The 18,679-nt window shown below is 37.0% G+C and overlaps 2 protein-coding genes and 1 long non-coding RNA gene across 3 annotated transcripts; 2 read left to right on the top strand and 1 right to left on the bottom strand.

Moving 5' to 3' along the window:
• Nucleotides 1-330: 330 nt before the first annotated feature.
• LOC110943782 lies at nt 331-1,486 on the top strand. The gene is made up of 2 exons (XR_002594947.2): nt 331-689; nt 1,187-1,486. It is a non-coding gene; the product is annotated as an uncharacterized LOC110943782 (long non-coding RNA).
• A 1,264-nt stretch (nt 1,487-2,750) lies between these two features.
• Nucleotides 2,751-4,537, top strand: LOC110935161 (uclacyanin 1). Its single transcript, XM_022177702.2, has 2 exons — nt 2,751-3,086; nt 3,962-4,537. Exons 1-2 carry the CDS (start codon nt 2,912-2,914, stop codon nt 4,525-4,527), a joined length of 741 nt encoding a protein of 246 aa, XP_022033394.1. The 5' UTR covers nt 2,751-2,911; the 3' UTR covers nt 4,528-4,537.
• Nucleotides 4,538-6,138: 1,601 nt separating this feature from the next.
• On the bottom strand, nt 6,139-10,210 carry LOC110943788 (uncharacterized protein At5g02240). The gene is made up of 7 exons (XM_022185521.2): nt 9,953-10,210; nt 8,068-8,339; nt 7,944-7,980; nt 7,762-7,859; nt 7,594-7,655; nt 6,509-6,632; nt 6,139-6,426 (listed from the first exon to the last, which is right to left on the bottom strand). The coding sequence occupies exons 1-7, from the start codon at nt 10,122-10,124 to the stop codon at nt 6,307-6,309; spliced, it is 885 nt and encodes a 294-aa protein (XP_022041213.1). The 5' UTR covers nt 10,125-10,210; the 3' UTR covers nt 6,139-6,306.
• Between the last annotated feature and the right edge of the window lie 8,469 nt (nt 10,211-18,679).

Below are 18,679 nucleotides of genomic sequence, written 5' to 3'. Positions count from 1 at the left end.
AAAAAAATAAAATGTTATATTTTTGGTTATCCAAATATAATTTTCTAAGTTTTAACTTCTCTCTTGTGTCACTATAATCCATCTTATTGTATACGGATGTATAACAGTAACACTAAAAAATAGAAATAATGATGATAAAACTGTAATTGTTTTTAAAAATAAAATTATAATTTATGAGGTTGTGGCAAATGAATTGTAATTAAGCTCTACTATTTATATTAATGATATAATACATACTTTTGATATAAAAACTATTTTAAGATATAAGTATAATGAAAAAAGATACGAATATCATCCTAGTATAGAAAACATTACATATTAAAAAAATCACATTTAAATTTTCAAATTCAAATTTATAGTACACATAATAATAAGTTACTTAAAATGACTAAAATTAAGTTTCACCTTCATTAGTTTACTAGGGTCGTAGTCATCCGCACGTTGCGCGGGACGAGATTGGAATTCGCTAAATTACCCGTGTTAACATTAAGTGGTCATTTATCACAGATACTAACATGTAAACCATAAGATAACATTCAAACGCTTGTTAAATCACCAACAATATTCGCAACCCTTATCATTAAATCAAAACTAGTCCTTACACTCAACATCTATATTGTAGCCATCTCGTATGACACCCTTTGCTACTATTTGTGAACTTGTGTGGAAATCTCTAACAACGCAATCATGTGAGTTTACATACCCTTTTTTTTTCTTTTAAACTTTTGGGTGAAACATGTTTACTTAAACTTAGCAATTATTTATGCCATAACTTTTTATCGTTACACTTCTTGTCTTTAACATTACTTTAGAATCTCACGTTAAACTTAGTACAATCATTAAATTATTTATACCATAATCTGTTACTACGTTGTACACATGGTACGTGGTTATTACATTGAATACTTGTTACTGCTTTTGCACACATGGTACATGATTCTAGATTTAGGTATACATTGAGTATCTGGTACGTGATTATAGATGTAGTGTTTACATTGAAAAATTGTTACGGCTTGCATATATGGTACATGATTTAGATATTCAATAATTATGTTATGGGTGGAAATTCTGACCAATATTCCGAACCTAATATGAGAGTTCCGGATTACAGATAGGTTTGATATCCTGAACCTATTCCTGATATATTACTAACTTATTTCTTGTGTATGTTATTTAATGAATGTAGGGAATAAATAAAGGACTTGGTCAAGCTAAAGACTTGGACTTGTAGTTGGGAGAGGAACGTTGGACATGGTTGAAGAAGTCTACAAACGGTCATGAAGGCATATTTGTTGTGTCTTGGTTATCTCGGGATATTTAGTTACATTTGTGTACTTTAAATAACGGGGGTTATTTGATCAATTAGGCACATTACACAACACATCACCCTCTTTTCGAAAATAGATAACACTTTTACTTGCAACTTACTCACATAAACACTTGCCCTTGCACTAACAATCATTATAATACTTGGTATTGATGAAAATAGTTCTCGAGTCGTAACCTTTTTATAATTAATACTACAGAGTGTAGCAGACGACTTTCAAGTCGGCGCCCGAGGTTTTGTGGCGACGATTACCCTAAATCAAGGGTTTTCCTTGTAACAACTTATGTTGTTTATTGCTTTATCTTTCGTTTACATTTCATTCTTCTAATATCATGGCCTATATTCCAACATAAGGATCATACATTTTCATATCTCGACGATACACTTCACATATTTTGTTTAAGCACACTACCTCATAAACTAATTTGATGATTCAATTGCTTAGATAATTTTTGACCAAAATATACCATAATCACGTAACGTTACACAATAAAATATAACATAATCACGTAACGTTACACAATCATGTAACTTTATAGCTTGCAAAAAAAGATAAAAAAAATTAAGAAAACTATAGGCAATAGGCATACTCAAATTCAAGAGTGTGAAATGCTCTTTAATGCGGTGTCTTTTTTTAAATATCATAATGAGTTGAAAATCAAGGGGAGAGAGTAGTTCAAAGAAGAAAATACCATATTTGTTTTTAAATTCTATAAGGCTAAAGGGTATGGAGAGCCTCATTCTCAAGGAGATGTGTCGTCACGTAAGCGTCACGTAGGCTCGACTTGGAGGGATGGCCCTAGGGGTGGGGATGAGCCCATTTATGTATATATATGTATGTATGTATATGTTATTGTGAGAGAAAACAGGCCCGTCCTCCCCGGCTGTGGGGAGTCGCTTTTGCCGAGCCGAGCCCGAGGGGCGGTGTGGGGGACCGGCGCCGGTCCCCCACACCGCCCCCCGGGCTCGGCTCGGCACAACCGGCACCCCACAACCGGGGTAGCCGGTCCTCTCTCCTCCTTCCTTCTCTCACATATACCTATACATACATACATACATATATATACACAAAGGGGTTCATCCCTCACCCCCTTAGGTCCATCCTCTCCAAGCCACTCCTACATGGCGCTGACGTGACGGCCCATCCCCTTGGGGATGAGGCTCTCCATACCCCTTAGTCTTATGTACAAATTTGTCACCTTATCATTTAAGATCTTGAAAATGAATGGATAAGATCATCTCTTACAACTACAATTAATTATTTGGCTATATTGAGTCAAAAACTTTGATTACATTTACCATAAATATGAAGATTTGGAAAGTTGCATTTATAATCCATTAGCTTTGGTAAAAAATCAGAAAATTAATTAAAATGCATCGTAACCAAGCATAAATAGTGCAACTAATAAATGGAAAATATTTCAAAGAATCAAAAAATTAAATAAGAAATTCTTTTTCCATAATTCCCTTGAAATCATGCATAAATAACCCATTATTTTCACCTTCTCCACAAAAGTTCTACAATTTTTCTTGCTTTAACAAAAAAGATAAAAAAATAAATACAAAGTGGAACACAAGAAGATAATGAGAACAATGATCAAGATGATGATGGTGGTGGCGGTGGTTACGACGGTGATCACGGCGGCGATGGGCGGAGAGGTTTATACGGTTGGTGATAAGGCTGGTTGGACGAGCGTTGGTCATGTGGATTATAAAACTTGGGCTTCTTCAAAGTTATTTCAAGTTGGTGACACCATTGGTATATTACTTCAATAGAATTATCAAGTAGTTTTTTTTTTTTTTTTTTTTTTCATAAAGTTAAATTTGGATTAAAAAGTATTATAAGTTTTAGAACTAAGGATGAGCATTTGGTACTTGGTATTGAACTGTATCGGTATCGATTTTTTTGGTACCGAATCGGTACCCTCTTTTTGGTGTTTTCGGTACGGTAGAGGTATATTACTGAAATTTACCCTCAAATACCGGTATCCATATTTGATGAATTTTAATGCTGGTATTTTCGATACTGATACCGAGCTCATACCTATTAGAAACTTGAAAATGGACTGCTAAGTTGGAAGGGAGGGTAGAATGTGCTTGGATGAAAGTTTTCAATTTAATTAAAAAAATAGAATTAGACTTTATAAAAAAAAAAAAAACTAACAGTTTACTATATTATATATAGATGCAAAAATTAGATTAGAATAGTCAATTATGATTTTTTTTTAATTTAAGTTTTCACTAATGGATTAATGAAATAAAAAATCCTAAGGAAGGATTGAAGGGTTACCTTATATTTTTTTAAGTTGGATTTAAATATTTGAAATGTTAGATGTGTTCTAGTTTTTGGTTAAACATATTTGTATAACTAATTGTTAGATAAAAACATAATCATATTTTTTCTAAATATACTTTTTTTTATGATAAGAAATTTATATTGCATTTATCTAAACAAGTCTTCTCAATTCATAATTTAAACCTTTTTTTTTTCTAAAACTGTTGAAATGCAAATTTACAAAGATTCTATTAGTTAGGTATTTTTTTAAACCATATAATAAATGTTATATTAATTCATATCAATAATATTAAACAATTTTGTCATCTAATTTTCTTCCATTTTTTTTTTTTTTGTAGTTTTTCGTTACAATGAAATATTCCATGACGTAGCAAGAGTTTCATACACCGATTTCATAACATGCAACGGTAGCAAGCCTTACACCACCTTCACCTCCGGCAACGACTCATTTCCGATCAAATATCCCGGCCACTACTTCTTCATCTGCACCCAATCCAACCACTGCCAAATCGGCCAAAAAGTCGACATTCGGGTACCCGTTTCAGGCGCGCACGACGCTCCTCAGCCCATCGCCGCAGGCGTCCCCGCCCCATTGCAACCGCTTCCGTTCCCCTACCCGCAACCTTATGTTCCGGTACCAGCACCAGCACCGGCGCCAGTGACACCTTCTCTGGCGCCGGTGGCTCACTCCCCTGCGCCGGTGCCTCACTCCCATGCACCGGTGCCTCAGTCTCCGGTGCCGGTGCCTTCTGTGGATGATGAGTCTTTGGCACCGACGAAGGCGGTTCCGGCACCGGAAATTGCACCGGCGCAAGAGAAGAATATGGGTGGTCAACTAGGGTTTGGGTTTGAGATTTGGTCAATGATGGTGGTTGTTTTTTATTTGTTTGGGTTTGGTTTTTAGAGTGCATGTAATTTTTTTAGTTTATTTTGAGGTTTATGTTTAGTTGTTTGATTGTTTTAGTTTTGATGTAATGGATTGTTTCTTTTTCTTTTAAGTCTACTATATACTTTTGATGAATTATTGTTTTTTTTATAGAATCATATTCATGAAAAATAAGATAAACAGCTAGATAACATGTTAAAATAAATTGTTAGATAATGTTGGATGATGCATTAGATAAGTGGAAGGCACAAATAATCCCTATTCCTTCGGCGTTTTGCGTCATGTGACAGTTCAGTCAGCAATGTGACATTATGGAGCGTTTTTTTCTAAAATGAGTGTAGTGGGGATGTGTGCATTGTGGGGGCTTGTTAAAAGGGGTGTTAAACAATTAAATAAAAAAAACATCCAAAAAAGTTAATTGGGCAAGCAAAAGCAAGAATAGCTGTGATTGGCTAAAGAATTGAACGAAAGGTATGGAAAAAAGGACGCTCCTCAAGTTTTTTTTGAAAAAAAGCCCCCGGGGGCGGTCCTTGGGCATTGTGAGCCGTTTTTTGGAGTGAACCATGTCGGCTCAGGCTCACCGGGACACCGCACCCCTATCCGTGAGTCAGTGAGTGGTCCGAGTGTGCTCACGCTACCTCTAGTGAGAGGATATGCTAATGCTTTTTTGAATTATATGATTATTAAATAAAAAAATGACTAACTAGCTAATGTGCCGGCTATGTTATAATGCTCGCAGCTCGCCACTTACTAGGTATAACGCATGCTCTTATGATATGATATGAACACTAATAACACACTAGTGTTAAACCCTCACATTTATAACATGTTACCCCTTGATCGGAATCCTAGATCCGCCACTGGTGTTAGTTTACCTTCTTATTCACAGTGATAGTTATGCTTAAATCTATAAAACTCGTAGTTACTTTCTTATAGAATGTTAATTCAATTAGTTTGGTTGATAAATACAAAGAACATATTGATAAGGTATAAACATTTTAGGTCTATATCTATAGGTGATGAATAAATTTATTAAGATGTTACTAGCTCAAACACGTTCTACGATGAAGCGAGATGTAACACGTTAAATGCACCATTAATCGTTTGCAATGCACATGTATGTAAGGTGCAACACCCCTTAACATTTTTAACGGTCAACATGCAAAACAATTGGATATATAACACTACATCTAACTTGTTACAACGGTATGTCCAACTTTATAGATTTATTTCATGTTGTACTTTATTTTGACGCAAATGTATATAACAATGTGCATAGTCGGTTACAATGGCACACTCAACTTCATATTCATCAACTAATTTACACAAACAAACAAAAGTAACTATAAAGGCATAATTCTTGGTGCACTTACACATGTCGTTGAGTTGCAGACCGGTAACTATGTGCATCAACCTGATATGAGGTTGCGACACCCCGTGAATTCGACTATGACCCAAATAACACTTTGTTTGGCAACAAAGTTAATATAACCATTGAATCGTTAGAACTATATCCGGAATTTGGGGTTTGGGGGGGGGTGGGGTGGGGTGGGGTTCAACCTATTTTATGGCCAACCCGAATCATTAACCAGGGGCGACACTATAGCTGTCCACATACCTTTAGCCAAATTGACAACACTATCATCAATAATTTTCTATTATAAAGTTTGCCACATCTGAAAAATATCCAAAATTATCACATCTCACCCGAATCCAACATTGACACTAGTCCCGACAATACATCAAACAAGTGACACTATGGCAATTATTATAGCACAACACGAAGGAAGTTAAAACTTAAAACCGAGAGGTGATCTGGGCAAATAAGCTCTTGAAGTCTTTTGTCGGCGTTCCACTTCCCTCGGGTTTGGAGGCAAGATCAAATGCCTTAAACTTCGCCTCCTCAAATTGCAACGCCTGCAATGATATACCACATGTCACAAAAAGCCCCAAACCAACAGCTCTTTTTAATAATGTCAAAATCGAACGGATTTAATACCTGTATACAGACTTCAGCGACATCTGCTCGGGCAATGGTTCTAGTTTCGGTCTGAAGAAGCTCATCATCTTTTCCGACAAGTAGCTCCCGAATGCCACCTTCCTTGTCTTGCAAACCCCCAGCCCTGCATCATCATTATAAAGGGTGTAAACAGGCCGAGACGCTCACAGGCCTATTCTTTACTTATACATATACGTAATACATATATATTGGATCAGGTTTATATGAGAACTTCCCTGAGTTGCGAGAACTTGAGAACTCCGGTGAAAATCCTACTTCTCGTATGATTTTTTAACCATATTTTCCACAAACATAGATGAATATCAAACTAAGATATCTGTAAAAAAATAATATCGCCGAGCGTTCATTTACACTAATTTTTTGATCATTACACTAGTGTAAATAAAATTAAAAAAAAAAAACTAGAAAAAAATATTTGACCAGGTTAAACTTACGTAAATTGTGTTTACACTGATGTAGATTTTTGCATACGGCATATTTCTTTTTATTTCTGAAAAATTACATAATTTTAAAACATTTTAGCAAATAACTTTTTTTTAAAAAAACATTTTTTTTCATGGAGTTCTCACGGTTCTCGCAACTCGGGGAGTTCTCATCCTACCCATCCCTGTATATATACATTGGATATATAGTTATGATAAAAATAACTATATAGTAAATATATTATATTACATATATAAAATTATAACTATAAATATATATAAACATAGGGTTAGGTTCATTTGTGAACATTCCTCTTGATAGTGAACTGTATGAACTAATCTCAGCCCTTGATTATCAATACACAAGTGTAAATCAATGGCCAGAATTTGAATATGAAAATACACTAGTGTATTTTACGATTTGATGATGCAAATCAATGGCCGGGATTTGTTCACTCGGTTCACAAATACACAAGTGTTCACTCTATATATGATAAACGAGCAGAGTCCGAGCCCAAGCCGAGCTTGCAATTCTTTTCACGAGCTGAACCTGAGCTTATGGCTCGTTTACGCCCCTTATCATCGTCATCATTGCAAAGTTGCCAATCACATGCCTTGGGAAAAAAAATCTTTATGACTAACCTTATAATTGTGTATGGAATCCCAGAATCTGCTAGATACTGTTCAGCCTTTCGCTTCCAGACCTGCAAGCGACAATGACATACATACAAAACTATCCCAGTTAAAACACCGTTCTCTTCAAACCAGAACTGCGAGCATGTGCTAGCGAAAGAAAAGGGTAAAACAAACCAGTATATTCCCGTTTCCAAGGCTGTTTAAAGGATGGTTGAGATTTGTTCCACCCATCGAGCCAACCAGCACAATGTGTTTCACTCCTGCAGCTTTAGCTGTACACCAAAACAAATTTAAAAAAAACATGAAGACTTGTTATATAAGGTGTAAACGTTAAACGAAAAACGCCGCTTACTTACCAGCATCTATTTGATTCTTTTGCCCTTCCCAGTCAACCTAAAACATATGATCATTCAGTTACCAAAATGAAACAAAACAAACCGATTAAAAGTGCAAATAATTTCAACAGCAATAAACAGTTACTTGCTCAGGGTATGCTCCCTCTTCGAAATAGAATTCAGGTCTTCCACCTTTAGTCGGATCAAAACCAGGTTTCATTTTAGGAACTGCACTGGTAAGAATCACAATAGCATCTGTGCCTTGTATAGCCGGTTCCAGAGTTGCGGCATTCGTTATATCGCCGATCAAAACATCGTCGGCTCCGCCAATTTTTTGCTTACTCTCCTCACTTCTAACGAAACCTCGTGCAATATACTCCCCTGACCTCTCCTTCAGCTTCTTATAAACTAATTGACCTAAATCATCAAATCACCAAACAGTTCAATTTCAATGTCAAATCTCTCATATCTATCTGTTGTTTTGTTTGTAAACGAAGAAATGGATTTCGGCATACGTTTACTTGACCTTGGTCATCAAATCACCAAACAATTCAACCTATAATTTCAAATTTCTCATATCTACATGTTGTTTATACACGAAGAAAAGGATTTCGGAATACGATTATTCAACCTAAATCATCAAATCACCAAACAAGTCAATTTAACTTCGAATTTCTCATATCTACCTGTAGCTTATACACGAAGAAAAGGATTTATACATACGATTATATTTGACCTAAATCATTAAATCACCTAACAATTCAACTTTAACTTTAAATGTTTGATATCTAGTTATCTACATGTTCTTTATACACGAAGAAAAACGATTATGTTGCCTAAATCATCAAATCACCTAATAATTCAATTTCAATCTCGTATATCTCATATCTACCAGTTGTTCATACACGCAGAACAGGATTTCGGATTACGATTATTTGACTTAATCAAATCACCTAATACTTCAACTTCAACTTCAATTTCGAATTTCTCATACCCACCGGTTGTTTATACACGAAGAACAGGCTTTATACATACGATTAAGTCAAACTAACGAGATAAGTGTGAAGAATGAAGGTAATACCAGTTCAGCATACGATTGTTTGATCTAAATCATCAAATCACTAAACAATTCAATTCGAATTTATTACATCTACCTGTTCTTTACACACGAATAAACAGATTTCAGCATACGATTATTCGACCTAAATCATCAAATCTCCAAACAATTCAACTTCAATTTCATATTTCTCATATCTACCGGTAGTTTATACATGAAGAACAGGATTTATGGATACGATTAAAGTTAAATTAACGAAATAAGAGTGAAGAATGCAGGTAATACCAGTTCGTCATACGATTATTTGACCTAAATCATCAAATCACCTAACAATTCAGTTTCCGCTTCGAATTTCTCACATCCACCGGTAGTTTATACACGAAGAACATGATTTAGGCATACGATTGAAGTTAAACTAACGAGATAATGAAGGTAATAGGCGTGATACCAGTTCCGCATACGATTATGTGATCTAAATCATCAAAACTACCAAACAATTCAGTTTAATTTCGAATTTCTTACATCTATCTGTTGTTGATCACGAAGAAAAGGATTACCACATACGATTATTCAACCTAAATCATCGAATCACCTAACAATTCCACTTCAATTTCAGAATTCTCATATCTACCGGTTGTTTACACACGAAGAACAGGATTTAGGCATACGATTGAAGTTAAATTAACGAGATACGAGTGAAGAACAAAGCTAATACCAGTTCGGCATACGATTATTCGATCTAAATCATCAAATCACCTAACAATTCAACTTCAATCTCAAATTTATCTACCGGCTGTTTATACACGACGAACATGATTTCGACATACGGAATCATCAAATCACCAAACAATTCAACTTCAATTTCAAAATTCTCATATCTACCAGTGGTTTACACACGAAGTACATGATTTACACATACAATTGATGTTAAACTAACGAGATAAGAGCGAATAACGAAGAATGGAGGTACTACCAGTACGGCCGCCGGCTCCGGTGACGAGAACGGTGGTACGGTTGGATTCCGCCATTGCGAGAACTGAAAATCGCCTTCTGGTAGTGTTAGGGTTTAGGTTGAGAGAAATGGTGCAGATAGACGTGGTGCATTGAGGAAATTGTGGTAGAAGGACACGTGTCAGATTAGCCATGGAGGTATGGAGTAGACTATGGTGGACTGGTTTGGTTTGGTTTCCAAGAGGATTCGCGAATATTTTGGAGATTTTTGGATTTTCTTATCCAATCAAGATTTTTGCACTTTTTCGTTAAAAGAAATTAAATTTTCTTAATTGCTAAAATCTTCCCTGAGGTTTTGGGCACGTTTGTTATTTTCGTCTAAAATGACACTTTTTTACCAAATTGCTCCCAAGGTTTGTAACTTTTTACTATTTTCATCCAAACCACTAACTTAGTTTATTTTTTTCTGTTAAGTTGAGGATATTTGGATGAAACTGGCAGACGATTTGGGCAATTTACTCAAATCTTTTTTTATTTCTTTTATTTAATTATTTTTATACATATATAATAAAAAAGAATATACTTGGAATTTTTAGAAAAAAATTTAATAGTTTTGTCACATAATTTTTATAAATTTTCATCCAAATCACTAACTCAGTTTATTTTTTCTGTTAAGGTGAAGGATGTTTTAAATTTTATAAATTAAGACAGAAATTAATTTATAGCTTCTTTATATAAATCAGTTTTATAAAGAGAAAACGTCATTGGTATGTAACACATAACAATCGATTACAACTTTTTATATTTATCAGTTGTAAAAATAGAAAAAAAATTGTAAAACGTTATATATTTTTTAAATGTGTTGAGCACCTAGGAAATATGTTGGTAGAAATAAAATATTTATTTAATTAAGATTATGAGGGTAACTAACTAATACTTATTCTGAGTGGCTTGAGTATAGAAACTTTTGGTTCATAGCATTATAATTACAACAAGTTGATAAGATCACGCCGTTAGTGTTAAAATACTGTTTCTCAGTTATGTGTTGAATTAATATATATATGAATTTGGTGGTAATTTTAAGGTTTGGTAACGATACGTTGTTTGATAGGGGGAGGGGGGCACTGGCTTCTGTTTTTCCTTAGGAGCGAATTTAAAAGAGTAGAAGATGAATTACAAACTTGGTACATGTGATAAAAAAAATTTATTTGACCTTTTTCCATAAGGTCATCAGCATTTTAGTTTTATAAAATTTAGATGTTTAAGTGTAACATCCCGAAATTTCAAAACTTTATACTAGAATTATAAAGTGTATAATAAACAAGAATAAACTAACTAGGATATATAACCCAGTTAGTTAGAAGTCTTGTAGTAACATAAGGATGAGTTAAAAAGCCAAAGATATAAACTAAATGAGAGTGGAGAGGCCAAGGTTGTCAAAATTGAAACTTAAATTATTAATAGTTAGTAAAATAAAGACCAAACACTCCATTTGGAGTTCCTGGTCGATCAAGAAACCACAGGGGCGACACCCACACCTTCACAACCCTAAATTCTACTAAAATCTCAAATTGAAGGCTCAAATCACGTTCTAATCGAAATCTGAACAGAGAATCGTGATCTCCTCGTCAAGGAGGTCATAAGGTTTGTCAAATTAGGTTGCTCTGATACCAACTTGTAACACCCTTAAAAAGGTGAAGAGTAATATAAGATAATCATAAGAACTTTATAAAAATTCAGAGTTTACAAAAAAAAAACATTCCGAGTTTAAGACCATACACAATTGTGATAATTCCAATCCCATCCAAGAAAGTGCATAACTAGTTTAAAGTAACCCTTGCTAGTAAACTAATCACTAGTTAAAGGGAATTAAAACTTGTTCAACAAAAGAAATTACAACATGTTTAAAGTTTAGATAAAATTTAGTTTAGTGCGGAAGCTTCAAAATACGTGTTCCATTCTTGTCATGTACTTGATCACCATCCGGGAGGGCTTCATACATACCTAGGGTCAAACACTAAAATATTAGTTTGACAATAATACATCACGTACAAACGAAATTTAACGACGCGAAACATCAAACAAAATACAAATTTTATGGGTTCCACCGTAACTTACGGTGTCACCGTAAGTTACGGTGAACCTGGAATGTTCCTTGTTCTACCGTAAACCAGGAGATTCACACCGTATGCTGATACCAACTTGTAACACCCTTAAAAAGGTGAAGAGTAATATAAGATAATCATAAGAACTTTATAAAAATTCAGAGTTTACAAAAAAAAACATTTCGAGTTTAAGACCATACACAATTGTGATAATTCCAATCCCATCCAAGAAAGTGCATAACTAGTTTAAAGTAACCCTTGCTAGTAAACTAATCACTAGTTAAAGGGAATTAAAACTTGTTCAACAAAAGAAATTACAACATGTTTAAAGTTTAGATAAAATTTAGTTTAGTGCGGAAGCTTCAAAATACGTGTTCGGTTCTTGTCATGTACTTGATCACCATCCGGGAGGGCTTCATACATACCTAGGGTCAAACACTAAAATATTAGTTTGACAATAATACAACCGTACAAACGAAATTTAACGACGCAAAACATCAAACAAAATACAAATTTTCTGGGTTCCACCGTAACTTACGGTGTCACCGTAAGTTACGGTGAACCTGGAATGTTCCTTGTTCTACCTTAAACCAGGAGATTCACACCGTATGCTTTTAGTGTCCACCATAACTTACGGTGGAACCGTAAGTTACGGTGGGTACTGCATTCTTGTCCTTCAACTATTTTTCAACTTTAAAAGTTTATAACTTTTTACTCGTTCGTCCGTTTTAGCCGATTCTTTTTCCTATGAGTCCGTAATAAAATTACGGATTCAAACATGTAAATTTTGCATAGAAGAAGCCGAAATATCGACAATTGATTCACAAATTTCCTCGTCTCTGTTATCTAACCCATTAGTGAAGTTGCATAGCACCTCCACTCCATTCTTAAAAACCTTTAGACATAATTACCCAAATTCCCAGGCTCGTATATTTGGTGTATTCGCGCCACATCATGACTTTGCGTTCCCTTAGGACTAATCATTTGTTTCTTCGGAACTCAAGTATTCCGTTTCAAACGACACTTTCATAGAGCTTCTATTGTTTGACCCGATGTCTCGGGTTCTTAGTTTTAAGAATCTATATAGCCAATTAGATAGCGTGGCACAATTCATCACTTAATGAAATATAAGGCCAACAAGTCTCTATTCTCATGATTCTTTTATAAAAACATCTTTTGACCCGTTTGGCTATTTAGTGAAAACTGTCACTTCGTTGATATGCCAACTAATTCCCAAGTCCTTAATTTGACCCGTTTAATGGTCGTGTGAGCTTCGTCACTTTAACGACACATCAAACGCATCCTTTACACTACAACATCAATTACCTATCAAACCCAAGCATTTAAGCATAATTTAACGGGACTAAAGTCGCGTACCTTTAAAGCACACCTTTTCCGCGGGTATTGCCTCCGGCGTGTCCACTTGACGTTCCGGATTCCTTGCCTTATGACCTCCTTGACGAGGAGATCGCGATTCTCTGTTCAGATTTCGATTAGAACGTGATTTGAGCCTTCAATTTGAGATTTTAGTAGAATTTAGGGTTGTGAAGGTGTGGGTGTCGCCCCTGTGGTTTCTTGATCGACCAGGAACTCCAAATGGAGTGTTTGGTATTTATTTTACTAACTATTAGTAATTTAAGTTTCAATTTTGAAAACCTTGGCCCCTCCACTCTCATTTAGTTTATATCTTTGGCTTTTTAACTCATCCTTATGTTACTACAAGACTTCTAACTAACTGGGTTATATATCCTAGTTAGTTTATTCTTGTTTATTATACACTTTATAATTCTAGTATAAAGTTTTGAAATTTCGGGATGTTACAAGTCCCCCCCCTTAAAAAGGGTTTCGTCCCCGAAACCGTAATACGTACCAAATAGTTTAGGATAGAGCCGTTGCATCTCTTCTTCGGATTCCCACGTGGTATCCGCACCCTTCCTGTGCTCCCACTTAACCTTCACTTGGTTAATTATCTTGCTCCTCAAACTCTTTTCCTTACGATCTAGTATCGCAATTGGCTTAACTGCATAGTTGAGTCTGTTATCCACTTCGATATCATCATAGTGAATGCAAGCGGTTTCATCTGCCAAACATTTTCGGAGATGTGACACGTGGAATGTGTTATGAATCCCACTCAACTCATCGGGTAGTTCAAGACGATATGCTACTTTACCAACCCGTTCGGTGACTCTGAATGGCCCAATGAATCTTGGGCTCAATTTCCCTCTTTTTCTGAACCGTATTATTCCTTTCCCCGGAGATACTTTCAGCATTACCTTATCGCCCACTTGAAACTCAATAGGCCTATTTCGCTTATCTGCATACGACTTTTGGCGATCCTGAGCTGCTTTTAGGTGAACTCGGACCATATCGATTTTCTCGTTTGTAGATCGGATTATATCAGTAGGTGCTAATCCTCGTGGTCCCACTTCTCCCCAACACACCGGGGTTCGGCACTTTCTACCATATAACATCTCATATGGGGCCATTTTAATTCTCGATTGATAACTATTGTTATATGAAAATTCGACCAAGGGTAGATGGACATCCCAACTACCCCCGAAGTCGATGATGCAAGCCCGCAACATATCTTCCAACGTTTGTATCGTTCTCTCACTTTGCCCATCCGTTTGCGGATGATAAGCAGTGCTAAGGAGCAATTTAGTCCCCATTTGCTCTTGGAATTCGCGCCAGAATTTAGAGGTAAACCGAGTATCTCTGTCTGACACAATAGATATCGGCACTCCGTGACGTGCTATGATTTCATTGGTGTACACTTCCGACATCTTCTCGGATGTATAAGTCTCACGAATCGGAATGAAGTGAGCACTTTTTGTCAATCTATCCACAACTACCCATATAGCATCAAATCCGCGATTGGTTTTGGGCAATTTGGTTAACAAATCCATCGTGATTTGTTCCCATTTCCAAACCGGGATATCCAGCGGTTGCAACCTACCATATGGCTTTTGGTGCTCCGCTTTGACTTGTAAACAAATCAGACACTTCTCCACATATTTCACAATATCTCTTTTCATTCCGGGCCACCAATAGTTTTGTTTTAAGTCATTATACATTTTGGTCGCCCCCGGATGAATCGAATAATGAGATTTATGGGCCTCGTCAAGTAGACGCACCTTGGCCCCACACGTATTTGGAACCCGAATTCACCCAAATCGAGTTTTAAATCCTTGGTTATCATCCTCCAGGTCTTTTAGCTGCCCAACTATCCTTTCCTTCTTCACATTTTCTTCCTTGATTGCTTCAATTTGAGATTTTCGAATTTGCTCAAGCAAACCCGATGTCACAATTAATTGCATCGATCGTACTCGGATAGGCGTATAACCTGTCTTCCGGCTCAACACGTCTGCCACTACATTCGCCTTCCCGGGTTGGTAATGTATTTCACAATCAAAGTCTTTGACAGTTTCTAACCACCGCCTCTGCCTCATATTTAATTCCTTCTGATCGAAGAAATACTTTAAGCTTTTGTGGTCGGTAAAGATAGTGCACTTCACCCCATACAAGTAATGCCTCCATATTTTCAAGGCAAACACCACTGCTGCCAACTCGAGGTCATGGGTAGGATATCTCTCCTCATGAGCCTTTAGCTGTCTCGAGGCATAGGCTATAACCTTGCCCCGCTGCATCAAAACGCAGCCAAGTCCCGAATGCGATGCATCCGAGTAAACTACCATATCCTCCGTTCCGTCCGGTAATGTCAACACCGGCGCATGGGTCAATTTTTCCTTGAGCGTTTGGAACGCCCTTTCTTGATCCTTAGCCCAAATGAACTTTTCATCCTTACGGGTTAATTTGGTCAACGACGTAGCAATTTTGGAGAAATCTTGTATGAATCTCCGATAATAACCCGCAAGCCCCAAGAAGCTTCTAATCTCCGAAGGATTCTTCGGTGGAGTCCATCTTGACACAACTTCAATTTTTGAAGGATCTACTAGTACTCCGTTTGCACTAATGATATGCCCAAGAAATTGCACCTCTCGTAACCAGAAGGCACATTTTGAGAATTTCGCATACAATTTCTCTTTCCTGAGCGTCTCCAACACTTCACGCAAATGACTTACGTGTTCTGCTTCACTTTTGGAGTATATCAAAATATCATCGATAAACACTATCACTGACTTGTCTAGCATGGGTTTGCAAACCCGGTTCATGAGATCCATGAAAGCCTCGGGTGCATTAGTTAACCCAAAGGACATCACGAGGAACTCGTAATGTCCGTACCGTGTACGAAAGGCCGTTTTCGGTACATCCTCCTCTTTGACTTTCAACTGATGATACCCAGATCTGAGGTCGATTTTTGAGAACCAACTTGCACCTTGTAGTTGGTCAAATAGGTCATCAATTCTTGGAAGCGGATATCGATTCTTTACCGTGAGTTTATTCAACACCCGGTAATCAATGCACATACGCATGCTCCCGTCCTTCTTTCTCACGAATAATACCGGTGCGCCCCATGGAGACACGCTTGGCCGAATAAATCCTTTGTCGAGCAATTCTTGGATTTGTGACATTAATTCTTGCAATTCTGATGGCGCGAGTCGATACGGCGCCTTGGCCACTGGTTTTGCGCCCGGAACCAATTCGATCCCGAACTCTACCTCTCGTACTGGCGGTATTCCCGGTAAATCCTCCGGAAATACATCGGCGTATTCACATACCACTGGTACGTCTTCCATCTTTGGCGTCTCTTTATTAGGTTCGTTTGCGTATATGATGAATGCTTTACATCCGCGCCTCATAAGTTTGTGGGCCTTTAGTATTGAACACATAACGGGACTGCCCCCTTTTTCGCCATAAATGGTGACTTGCTTTCCACTTGGAGATGTCAACTGTATCTCCTTGCGGAAACATATCACCTTTGCATGATGTCGGGATAACCAATCCATCCCTACCTCTACTTGAAATTCTCCCATTGACATAGGGATCAAGTCTATCAAATATTCCTCATCATCAACGCTTATTTTGCAATCTCGACATACATCACATACAAGAAAACTTTTGTTATCACCTATTTCTACCTCTAATGGCATAGGCAATTTCGTTAGTACAAAAGACGGATGTCGAATAAATCCATATGAAATGAAGGATTTATTCGCACCCGTATCAAATAACACGCGTGCAGGAATCGAATTTACAATAAATATACCTGAGACTACGTCAGGTTCAACCTTTGCTTCAGCGGCGGTTAGTTGAAAAGATCTTACCTTTGCCTTCTGGGCTTCACCCTTCGGTTCCTGCCCATCCTTCTTTCCAACAAGTTCCGGGCATTCCGACTTTTTGTGACCCGTTCGATAACAGTTGTAGCAAACCGTCACTTTTTCCGGGCACGATATAGCCATATGTCCCTTTTTTTGCATATGGGACAAGGATTATCCTTGTAACGACATTCGCCTTTATGCCCCTTCCCGCAGATTCTGCAACTTGGCGACCCTCCTTTCGTATCAGATTTCTTTGTGGTTTCGTTTGTTCGTGCCTTCTTAGTGGGGCTTGGGTTTACGTCTTGTGCTCTCCGTTCACCCCTTTCAATGCTCTTTTTCAGTTCGATCTCCCTTTCCCGAGCAGCATTTATGATCTCGGTAAGGGTCTCGTATTTGGAAGGGGTGATAAATTCCCTATACTCGACACTCAACATGTTATGGTAGTAATATATCTTTTGTTCTTCATTCGTCACTAGATCATCACAAAACTTCATCTTATCCATAAACGTTGCCGTGATCTTGTCTATGGTCTCACTCTTGTGCCTAAGTTGCATGAACTCTTCCTTGATTTTATTCATAACCGCTTTGGGGCTATGATGCTTAAGAAATGGCGCCTTGAATTCTTCCCAAGTCATGACCTTAGCAGCTTCAATACCGATCTCTCTCTTTTTGTTATCCCACCAATCTTTCGCTTGACTCCTTAGTTGACCCGTACCATAGGCTACGTAGTCATCTTCGTCACAATGGGTCCTCTCGAATACTCCTTCGATATCACTTAGCCATCGTTGGCACACTATTGGGTCAACCTCCCCATTGTATATTGGTGGTTTACAAGCCATGAATTCTGTCACAACCCCCGACCCACCCTGGACGGAATCGGGAGTCGCGAGCAGCCAAGCTGTACCGGTGATTATTTTTTTTTAAATGTTGCAGCGGAATTTTCATCAGGACCGTGAGTTAGGAAAAGTATCAGAGTTTTAGAAAACACCGGATTTTATTTAAATAGATGGGATAAACCCATGTTTTGTAATGGTAGCTTTAATAAAGATAAATTTTATTACATAAAACAATATTTCTTAATTTGATTTTAATTAATAAAATAAGCCACTTCTTGATGCCTTTCTGTGCCGTATCCATCTTTTATTCCAATCTACTGTAATTACCTGAAACGCGTTTTAAAAAGGTTTTGTCAGCGGGAAATACTGAGTGAATCATTCATTTTGATAAAATGACACATAGTTATAAATTACAGCATAAGAGCGATTACTATGGCAGTATCTTATTTTATATCTTGCCTTGCCACCCGTGTGACGATGGTCATACCACTATTGGGTCCAGTCACCCAATCAGTGACGTTTTGTCACTGTTAGGTCTTATTAGCCTAACCCCTGTTAGGGCTTATTGCCTAACTGTGAGAAATTAGTA

Source organism: Helianthus annuus, chromosome 1, assembly GCF_002127325.2.
Source record: "Helianthus annuus cultivar XRQ/B chromosome 1, HanXRQr2.0-SUNRISE, whole genome shotgun sequence".
Taxonomy (NCBI): Eukaryota; Viridiplantae; Streptophyta; class Magnoliopsida; order Asterales; family Asteraceae; genus Helianthus; species Helianthus annuus.
This window is presented reverse-complemented; position numbering and strand designations above follow the sequence as displayed.